The sequence below is a fragment of the Nestor notabilis genome, unplaced genomic scaffold (assembly GCF_000696875.1).
Source record: "Nestor notabilis isolate BGI_N333 unplaced genomic scaffold, ASM69687v1 scaffold8475, whole genome shotgun sequence".
NCBI lineage: Eukaryota > Metazoa > Chordata > Aves > Psittaciformes > Psittacidae > Nestor > Nestor notabilis.
In genome coordinates this window covers 26,881-38,252 of record NW_009929744.1, presented here as the reverse complement: position 1 = coordinate 38,252, position 11,372 = coordinate 26,881, and the positions used below count along the sequence as shown (strand labels likewise).

General features: G+C 34.9%; 1 protein-coding gene across 1 annotated transcript; it reads left to right on the top strand.

Annotated features, from left to right (window-relative positions):
* Positions 1 to 721: 721 nt before the first annotated feature.
* LOC104406213 (LMBR1 domain-containing protein 2-like) lies at positions 722 to 11,145 on the top strand (the record flags this gene model as incomplete). The annotated part of the gene is given in 10 exon segments (XM_010015132.1): positions 722 to 903; positions 1,630 to 1,763; positions 1,973 to 2,078; positions 2,813 to 2,910; positions 4,611 to 4,675; positions 4,678 to 4,701; positions 5,619 to 5,665; positions 7,509 to 7,611; positions 8,883 to 9,012; positions 11,085 to 11,145. Coding segments are annotated over 10 exon segments (950 nt in total), but the record flags the coding sequence as incomplete, so codon positions are not given.
* Positions 11,146 to 11,372: the final 227 nt, after the last annotated feature.

Here is an 11,372-nt window from a genome sequence, read left to right as displayed (position 1 = left end):
TATATATATTTTATATATATATATATATATAAAAATATAAACTTAAAAGCAGTTACATGTTGTAATAGCAAACTTCGAAGGCTTAGAAGAAAGAAAACAAATTATTAAGTTAGCAACTTAAATTATTGGATCACAGCTACCTTTAGTGTTTGTGGAATATTACTGAAATGACACCACTCTTCCAGTAAAGCAAAGAGGAAAAGATTCTTTGTCTGTCATGTTCTGAACATAAGGAAATGCAGCTGCTTGTGCATCTTTTCAGAAAGTGTGTTTTCCCAGTCATGTTTTAACTTCTAATTTGTTGTGCAGTAGCAATGGGTTATTTCCAGGGTAGAACAGTACCATTTTAAAGCCTAAGCTTTGTTTCGGAGAGAGTAACAGATGAACAAACAAAAAGTGCATCACCTGTAGTATCTGTGCCAAAAGTGAAGAGTTCTGTTCTGCACACTCCACTCTCCCCAGTCCATTTGCAAAATTTGCCTCCCAAATTCCACCCAGTTTTCTCCTGTTCTGCGTATGATTACTTAGGGCTGAGCCAGATCTCTAGGCTTTGGAAGACCCCTAAAGTTAAGTGTGTGACCCATAGATTCTGGCCTTCATTTTAAGGGTGTGTGTCCAAGAAGTTCGTAACAGTTTTTGTGAGGGAGTTCAACTTCTGGTTGTGTAATTTTCATTTAACCCATTCCGGTTGTGTGTGTGTGTGTGTGTTGTTTTTTTCCAGAGTGGTACTGGGAATGCCTTCTACGACCATGGTTTTACAGGGTGCTTGCCGTTGTTCTGGCCACATTCTCTGTCATTGTTGTGTGGTCAGAGTGCACCTTTTTCAGCACAAAACCAGTTTTATCACTGTTTGCAGTTTTCATACAGCTGGCAGAAAAGACATATAACTATATATACATAGAGGTAAGTTTGAGATAATCACTTAAGAAAAATTTTCCAGGTAACTTGTTACCACAGCATTTCAGAAGGTCTCTAGAACATGTGGCACCAAACATTGTTTCTGAGGAGTGAGTCTGCCTTTTGCCACTTTCTTAAAACTCTCCAATGCAGGGTGAGGGTGTGACCCAGTTGAACTGAATATCATGTGTGGAGTAATCTGTGAAACATTAACTCGGAGCTTTGTGTCTAGTCAGCCATGTGTGACCTCTTTTTCCTAAACAGGAATTTGCTGCTTACCAGAAATCCACTCTCAGGTGTAGCTAGCATATGCATGTACAAAGCTATCAGTAAAGGAACTGAGCTGAAAAGTTCCAGTATATTAACAAAATAGGTTGAATTGAAAAGACTTATTTTTATCTCTTTTTGTGGGAAGAAATGCCAAATCAGTCATAGTAATTATCAACGTAATTACAGCAATTTCATTTACATAACAAAAAGTAGAATAAATATTCCAAGGGTCAGTTGTCGTTATATGAAATGCAGGATGTTACAAGTATACTTCTCAATTTAAATTGGTGAAAAAATCTCCTGAAGTTTCTTGGAGAAGGTGAGAGCTGGTGTTACTGTCCCATCTCAAAATAAAAATCAGACTGCAGTCAGCCTATTGCATGCACAGACTATGTGCTGAATGCATTAAAACCTTTAGTAGAGTTCTACATTGAAGTGACTTTTTCTTTTTTTTTCCCCCAGATGGCCTGTTTTCTTACCATCTTTTTCCTAAGTATCTGTGTTTACTCTACTGTCTTCAGGATCCGTGTATTTAACTATTATTACTTAGCTTCACATCATCAGACAGATGCATACAGTCTCCTTTTCAGTGGCATGTGAGTATGTGGCATATATTTTGCAGATTTTCTGTCAGATACTCAGTTGAAGATGTCCACGAAAGTTTCGTTTATATTCTTTCATTTATAATCATATGGGTATGAATCCTAATGATATATCATTATTCTGTGATATATCAGATTATGACTTCTGAATATTATTACTGCAATAAATTGGTTTAAATGCTGTTGCTTCTTGCTTTGTGTAGGTTATTTTGCCGTCTGACTCCACCATTATGCTTGAACTTTTTGGGCTTGACCCACATGGATGCAACAATCTCTCACAAAAACACTCAGCCAACTGCTTATACATCTGTAAGTACAGAAAATGTGGATTTGAGCTGTCTATATGATTTGGAAAATAGACACAATATTTTAAAATATTTCTTATATTAAGATTCAGATATTGAAGTATTTTCATTAGTATCACGCAGGGTAGAAATACTAACTTATAGTTCAGTAATGATTGCCTGGAGTCATCAATAGCTCAATTTTTCTGTTTAGGTCTCTTTATCCTAAGAAAGAAAAGTATTATTGTGAAGAGTTCAGACTGTTCTTCACTTCCTAAAAGCTTTAGATTCCTCTAGTTTTAGCATATGAGGCATCTTCATAGACTAGGAGCAAGCCTAACTTGCCACTAAAAACCAGTGAGTTTGGTTTTAACTGGACCACAGTTTCTGCAGCACAGCAGGTTACATCTCGTGTCTCTGTTGTTAGCAAGTGGATTCTTAGTGTTGCCCAGAGACTCCTTTCACAGCAGAAGAAAAACGATGCACTGGATTTGAAGTGGTTCTGGATTAGGTGAGACAAGAAGATCAAGCATCTTAGAAACCTCAAAGTGAACACACTGTTAGTGGCAACGTTTGTATCTGCTTATTCTGGGTCAAGTGTCTGAATCAGATCTGTGATAATGATACTTACCAATTTTCAGTAAGTGTAAAGGATTGTGTGTTTGTGTGTTGTGAACTGAAAACCGTAAAATGGGACATCTGTATGGATATATGTAGAAAATATCTGATTATAGCTTGTTCTTGGATTTTTTTTTCCAGATAATGGGATCCATGAGAGTGCTGTCCTTCATTGCAGATGGATTCTATATATATTACCCAATGCTTGTTGTCATTCTCTGTATTGCCACATACTTCAGGTAAGTTACATGCAAGACAGATCCTCCGTGTTTCTTTACATTAATAATACTAGTTTCAGTGATCAGTGAGATATTCTTTTTTCCTTTTCCAGCAGTTGAGTTATGACATAATAACAAAAATGCAAAACCTAGACCAATACATAGCTATTTACATATGTGAAATGTAAACATTTCAAGAATATTTATTATATTAGCTCATAACTGAGTTGTGGGGGCTTTTCCTCCATTAAACTTCATTCCTAGATTTTGAGGTCAAATCTGTTCAAACTTTGGAGCCTGCAGACATTTAGATTCTGCTGTTTAGATTAAAATTACCATGAGGAAACTGTTTTCAGCAATGTTCTCTAATAAACTAAGAAGCATTAACAGAAACTGTAGTTAATAAACTTTCTATTTGACACAACTATTTTCTGATCTGTACCAGACTTCAGCTTGAAAATATAGTGGTTTAAATCATTTGATCTTGTTTCCCTAAGGCACAATTGGTTGAAGACTGTAGGCATAGTTTCAGAAAATACTGTTATATGCTTGCTTTATCCTTACTTTTCAAAGTGTTTACTTTTGAGTGCTGTAAGGGTTGAGATACTTTAGGTCTGCTCAGCTACATTTATATTCACTTCGTCAATTTCGCATGACTCAAGTAGAATGTAGTAAAATGCCTTAAAATGTCCGTAAAAACCTATGTGCATCCATAGATAGTAAGACAACAAGGATCCTGTCCTTATTTTCTGTGCCTACTTTTAGGTTAGGGTACAAAAATGGTGGTGGAGGGGAAAAAAACAACAAATAAAAAAAAAAAAACAGGAAAGCCACCACCAAGAAAATAATTTGTGTGACTTGTTGTCCGTGATCCTGGGTCTGGAATGCCATAGTGAAAAGGAAGAGAAGAAACTAAGGAGAGGAGCTTGCTTTGCAAGGACTTCAATGCCCTCTAATATTCAGGTGCATGCAAAACACTGATTAAAATCGATCAAGGAAAGCTGTCTCCTTTGTTCAGTGCAGCAGTCTTAAAGTTCAGGTAGTATAGTAAAAAAACCTTTTCAGCATAAATATACAATTAAGCCAACTTTGAACATGATACCGATGCTCCAGTTTGGATAAAACCAGTAACAAAACCAGCAGTTGTGTTCTCAAGTGTGATGTTGGAAAGGTGAAAGTAGTTTAATGCTGTCTGATTCAAGGACTAGGTTAAAAAAGGTGGAGCAAGCTTATTATCTGACTGCTGCCTAATGGGTATTCAGCCAGCATCCCTGCAGCTTAAGAGTATGGCAGACGTTTCTTCCGAGTGAAACCTGAGATGAAGGTGGCTTTCCTGATATTACTGTTTCAAAACCACAGAAATCTTAATAGGCAGAATCTTTATAGTAATTGTCTTCTGGCAAAGAAGAGTCAATGAGATTGTTATATCTGAGAACATTTCAAGCAATTCTCTTATCTTAAATTGCTCCTCTCGGACTCTGAACAGTGTTATCCCTCAATTTGAATAGCAATATTCCATCACTTTCAATTGGATTTAGGAACATGTCACTGTTGTGAATTTTCTGATTTCTCAGTATAGTAATTTGTCTTTTCTTCTATATTGCTTTATTACTTGAGTTGTCCATCAATTTCTGAGTAATTTGTTTTACGTTTTGCATTGTAATATCTCTAAATTATTCGCTGTAAGTTAACAAACAAAATTGCTTCTCCTGCTTTACCAGTTTAGGAACTCGTTGTTTGAATCTTTTGGGATTCCAGCAGTTCATGGGGGATAGCGAAATGACCTCTGTGGGAAAGAGCTAATCAGAAGAGGTAAGTTAGGTTGTCTACCCTAGTATGTCTACAGAGTACATCCATGTTGTTGCAGGAAGCTTATCTGAAATGTTGCATGAACTCATTTGAATCTTCCTTTGTGTAGTATGTAAATTGAGCTGCCCAAACTCTGACATCTCTTTTACAATTTATTGCTGTTTGACTTGACTATGTTTTATCACAGAAAGCATGTTGTTCTGTAGAGCCATAATTATCTGCTGGTTTGGAAAGCTTTTTATTTTTTAATGTTAATTCATATTGAAAGTGTTTCTTGAAAGTTGTTAAAAGCTATGAGTAGAAATTAAAATCTCTGGGTACAATGTTATATTGTGGAATACTTTTATTCTTCTTTCATAGTTTACAAAAAAACCTAAATTTAGTTAGAGTAGTAGGTCTTTTTGTTTGTGAGTTTGTTGGTTTTTTTTTTTTTTGAGAAAGAATCATGTCTCTCATTCCCTTAAACAAGAGGTTACTATTTCTTTGATGCTGTGATGTTACATTTCCAGCTTAATAGTAGATACAGACACAAACTATTTGGCTCGTAATTTGGGCCTCACAGAACTTCAGCAAGATTTTGATTGGATAATGCTCAAGTTTGTTCCTAACATCATACTTTTTCCAATGATTTTTTTGTTTTCGTTAGCCAGCATCCAAATGTCACACCTTGACCCAAGATACCATCATGATTAATTCATTCTAACAGGAAACTCCATAATGATAGACAAGCAGCTTTGTCTTTTGATTTCATTTAATTGTATGAGCTATCTATTTCAATAAGAATCTTAACTAGTTAACTTTGGATTTTCATCCAAATTTGTTTGTTTATTAAAAAAATTGTTAATAATTGTTTGTTAAAAAATACTGGTAATGATTTTTCTTGCATGGACCTCAGCTGTTTTGGTTTTTTTCTTATATAGAGAAAAGAAAACGACAAAGGCAGGAAGAAGGTGAAAACCGAAGAAGGGTATGAGATTGTTTTGGCTAATTACAATATAAATACACTGTAATATCTGATAGGATTTGCCATTGCTATTTAATTCAGCATGATCTGTTTCACAAAAATGTAAGTCCCCAATAATTGATGGAGTCAGTTCAATCTTGGAGAATAGTCTTGGCTAGGGCTGGCAGGGGCATAATTCACATTTTAATTTTAAAGAACGAGAGACAGGCTCTTGTCACACTACTTGGACACTTTTGTTACTCACTGTGCTGTGAGAACAGCGTATGCCAATAGGTATAATAAGCATTATAAAACAGTCCTGATTTCTAGGATGCAGAATAATCTTTTTATCAGTCTCTTATGTTGATACTACTCTGCTTGAAATAACTGTAGTTGCAGTGTCATCATGTTCACTAAAATAGGGACTATATACTCCTCTCAAACCTACCTGTTGCTTTCTGTGCTCATTGGAAAGTAATTGGCACAGATTTTTGTTTGTTTGCTTGTTTTCAGAGGAGGGAATTACATTTAAGACAAAATTATATTTTACCACTGAGTAACAAATAGAAAGTTCTATTCAAATCATACTTTTAGTGCATAATGAATTGAAAGATTTGTGAAGACAGTCAGTCCGGATAAAAAGTAATCCAGGCAGCTTCATTTTAAGGAGCTTCAGTTAACTATAGCTTTAGTTTTCCCTTTATTTATAACATTTGGAATTTAGTATAGAAAGTCACAAAGAGATCAAAAGGATGCATATGAAAAAAGAACTGACTAAAGGAAGAGAAAAAAGTTATCTGCAGAAAGGTAGGATAATACTGGGACTAAAACCTCTTGGCTTTTCAAGCTCAGGAATACTTTAATTCTGGATGACAGCCAGTACAATGAGGACAGATAGATCTTTCTTCGGATCTTCTTCCCATCGCATAATTTTAGAACTTGAATTTACTGTTTAAGAAAATAGTAGCAAATGCGTGCTGCATTTAGTATACACTGAAATTATTTAACATTAAGAAACTATTTTAGTTCAACAGCAAACTCAGTTTCAGCTGTTACCTGTTTTTTGAGTTTGCATTAAGTACTGTAGTGCTTTAATTCTTGAAACTCTTCAGGCTTTTGAGACAATTATCTTTTACTGGATCGTGATTAAATGTTTGATCCTTCTGCAGCTTAGAACTAACATGGCATAAATTAGTACAGTAACTTCGAGTATACAGTCCCTACCAGTCCATAATTTGGGATCTAGATATGAATCTGAAAGTTATTGTAACAATTTTATGGAAAAGTTGCTTTGGAGGAAAAGTTTGTGTTGAACCATGAAGCTGTTTCCTAATAAACGTATGAGATATCTTGTTCTTTAATATTTCATTATACTTGGTTCTAAAATGTTTGCATACTGAAACACGATGGGATGGAAACATAACAGAAAAGCAAGTTTAGTAAACATGGCCGGTCCAAATTTTTTTTGGTGCCATCTGCTTCTGTTTATTTTTCCATTCTACCACTAGATGGAAGTAGAACTTAAAAAAAGCAACCTTCCAACCATGATTTGGAGCAGTGTAGTGAACTTTGGGTGCATATTTAATACGTAGTTTGTTTTCTGCAAGTCTTTTTTCTAAAGGATAATTATGGTAACTGGTTTAGTGAAGGAATGTATCTTGAGTTTAAAATAAAAACCAAAAATTCTCCCTGTATCATGATAACTGTATCAAGATAACAGGAACACTTTTAAAGTATTGCTTTCATAGACTGATGTGCTTGACCAATTAGCTCTGCATTGCAGATCTGGAATATTTCTTGATCCTCCATAGGCTTTTGTTGTGTTGCTTTTTCCTTATCACTTACATTTCCTTATCTTTTTTTCCAGGAATGGAAGGAGCGGTATGGAAATAGAGACGATTCCACTAGAAACAGAGTTGTCCACACAGACCAAAAAGAATCCAGTTTCTCAGAGACCAATACCAATAGACGTAAGCTTTATGGGGTTTGTGGGGAGTTTGATTTGGTTTATTATTTTAATATCTTGTCTGCATCACTCTGACTATGTGAGTAGCTTCAAATATATTCCTTTTTGTCTTAGTTGATGTGCTTATATATTCCCTTCTATGGTACAATGCCATCTTGCCCATTAAAGCCAACTGAAAAGAGTACTCTGTTTCTTCCCATCTTCAGTGCTTCATCTAGTTGAGGTTGGGGAATTCTGGCTAGTTTCAATGACTTGGTCTTCTTATGGGGCATATAAAGACTGCAATGAGAGTAGCAGTTTTCAACAAAGAGATTTTATTTAGGGTATGTCTTGAACTTTGGAGTTTCAAATCTTAAATTTACCTCTTCTAGTTGCAAATCAGCTCTCCAGATGGGAATAATGAAATTGTCAGATAGAGGGCCAATAAATGAAAAATCAGTAATATATCACATGAGTGTATACATGTTCATTTAATAATGTCTGTTGGCAAAAAACTTCTTTGTGAATGCTGTATACTTCCAAACAGTTTGTCACAGTCTTAATGTTTTTTATGTATTTTGTGTGCTTTTGTAAGCTAATGACAAGTAAGAAATGAAATTTAAAAAAAAGAAGGGAAAAGTTGGAGGAGAAGGGAAGCTTTGAACATGCTTTTGAGACAACTCTGATAGACTTCCCCCTCCTCTTTACAAAGTTGGAAACTCACATTTTCAGAGATAGACTAACTGAGATTATATTAACTTATATTTTAATGTTGACTGAAGGAGTATGTGGCATTTCAATACTGAAACAAGGTGCAGGTACCGGCCTAATGAAAGTGGCAGAGTGAGCTGCAAAAACCACTATATTTCATTAGTTCAAAAGGTTGTCTCCTTAAAAACAATCAAAACAAAAAACAAAAAAAACCCCAACCCTTCAGCCAGCTCAATTAAAGTGGGAGGTTGGGAAGATGAATGAATGATTGTTCATCTGTTTGTTTTAAAGGTAAAATTTACATGTAACTTCTTTCATTCTTTCATTCTTTGCAAAGTAGATCTCATCTTACTTGAGGGGCAAAATGATAATTGTAGTTGCCATGGAGATACAGAAATGAAATACTATGAATTTGAGCCTGTAGTCGGATTTGGTTTAATATCTAACCTACTCTAAATCATCATAGCTAAACTTTGGATGATTTAGTAGCAATTTATTATTCTCGTATTTAAAGTTTGATGACTTTACATTCTCCAAGGTGTTCATAGAGCAAATGAGTGTCTTTCCTTCCTTTTATCTATTCAGCGCTATCAAAGTATACCCGATCAAATGGTAGGACTGAAAGAGACAGAATAGAACTTCTCCAGGATGCAGAACCTTTGGATTTTAATGCAGACTCAATTAATGATGACCCTCTTGAATCGGACTCTGGAAGGTGAGGAATCTTATGTGGTATTTACAATGTATTCTGACCTATGACACCTCTATGAAATGGTTTGTTTTATAAACAAAAATTACCACTTTACCTAGCTCTTTTCCTTTCTTCCTTCTTCCCCATGATATGGTAATTGTTTTAAAACCACTTGAAACCTGAAAGCTTTCCATGTTTTAAAAAATGTCTCAGTAGGATTTGAGTTGAATATCATTTTATATGTTGGCATAATCTGAAAAATTCTGCATATATGCATATATTGCATATAAAAACAGAAACCTGGACAATGACCTGCATATGTTCAGTATAAGGTTTTCTCTAATATCCTAGAAGACTTTAGAAAGTTCACTTAATATCCATGTATAAAAACCGTCATAAAGGGCTGCAAGAAAGAAAGCTGACTATTACAGGACCCGTAGTTTCAGTAATACACCTAGGGATCAGATCTTGGAATAGCTGGAGTAAATTAAATCTGAAATTACTGAACAAAAAGTTCCCAGCTGAACAGTGTAGCTCTGTCTGTAATAGAGAATTCTGTGATTCTGTGGGTGTGACTGCAACAGCAAATTTCCTTAGTCATGGCATAGAGTATTTTTCATGACTGCTAAGATCTTCTCATATTTAAGAAACAAGTAGTACATTTTATGGGGGCTTTTTTATCTAGGTAGTTACGATGTAGAATCATTTAGTGATAAATAATTTAAATTCCTATATAAAATTTATAGTTTACATTATGTTTTAGCTACAACTAGCATGCCCAGTCCAACTAAAAAAAATCATAAATGGTTTCAGTTGACTTTTATCTATAACATCAAAAAATAAATGCCAAAATCGCACTATTGAATGACACTGCCAGGTTTTCAGATAATTTCAGCAATATTAGTTTATATCAACAACTAACTTGTGTAGGTCCAGTGTCACCACATTTCAAAAGCGGGTTCTTGTTAAGCATGAGAATTTAAAGATGTAGGCTAGCAGTTTTGTCAGCTGTTGATTTCTGTACAGCGAGAAAGGGGTAATAGTCTGCAAAAATAGGAATATACATATATCATTCTTTTGGAGCAAATACTTTCAGGTACAGTATCTGAAGTCTTCTGGCACCTATACAGATTTTGCAGAGTGGAACATTCTGAACTTTATTTTTCTTAAGAAAATCTGGAGCCACAGAGCTTAGTTGAGGGTTTTTTTAGGAACCTGCATTGATTTCATAGAGGTAATAAATCAAGAATAATTATATATGACATTTCAATTCACTTAAAAATAGCTTATGTAACATTGATTTTTTTTTTTTCAAACTGTAGCTCCTGTGGTAGTTACAAGTGTTTTAGGACAGTAAGAGCATTAGGAACACTAGGTTCTGGCATAAAGTCTGTTCAGGTTTTGGTAAGTACTGCAGAGAGGAAGTACACTGTGCTTTCACTGGGACTTGTACGTGCTTTTAAAATGCTTTTAAATAGATTTGACCAACAATTTGTGAGGCTTTTTTCCCACTAAGAGTGCAGCTATTTGTTCTCATTGTCTTTGAAACTCTATTTCTCCTAGGAATACCCATTGAGATGTACTGTTTATCACCCAAACTACTTTTGGATGCGGTTGTTTGTTTGATTTTAGGGGTTTGTTTGTTTGGGGATTTGGGGTTTTGGTGTTGGCTGGTTGGGTTTTTCCTTTGTTTGGGTTTTGCTGATTTGGAGGGGTTTTGTTTGTTTGGGGGATTTTTGTTTGTTGGGTTTTAGGTTTTTGTTTGGTTTGGTTTTGGGGATTGGTTTGTTTGTTTTCTTTTCTTTTCTTAAGAAAAAGTTCTGTTCAACAAAAACATTCAACTTCTTTTCTTTGTATCAGGAAACGAAGTTCTTTAAGACTCCCAGTATTCATATCACTGCTTTTCTTGGTCACATGAGATTTAATTTAATGACTGCCTATCAAATTCTCATGGAAACAGTAATTCAGTAGAGCTTCAGATCATGTAATTCGTTGAGATTGAAGGAGTAAGAATTCAGTGAGAGTTATATGTTTTCTTGGGTCTTTATTTTTCTATTTCCCTTGATACTTTTTCATATTTAAAATTTATTCTGCAGGTACCAGCCTGGTGGAAGATACCTGTCAATGTCTCGGAGCAAAATATTTGATGATGTCTAAACTCCTCAAAGCTAAAGAAAATTCACAGGAAATCTATTCCCTACTCATTGCTTGGAAAATACTGTATTTATGATATATCACTGAACCAGAGAAGATAATATTTCTTAAAAAAATTAATATGAAGGAACAACTATTTTGGAAACGCACCTGTATATGACAAGAATATGCTTCTTCTATTGTAGATATTGTTGTGCATCAGTGTAGGCTTTTGTGTCATGACCAAAAGG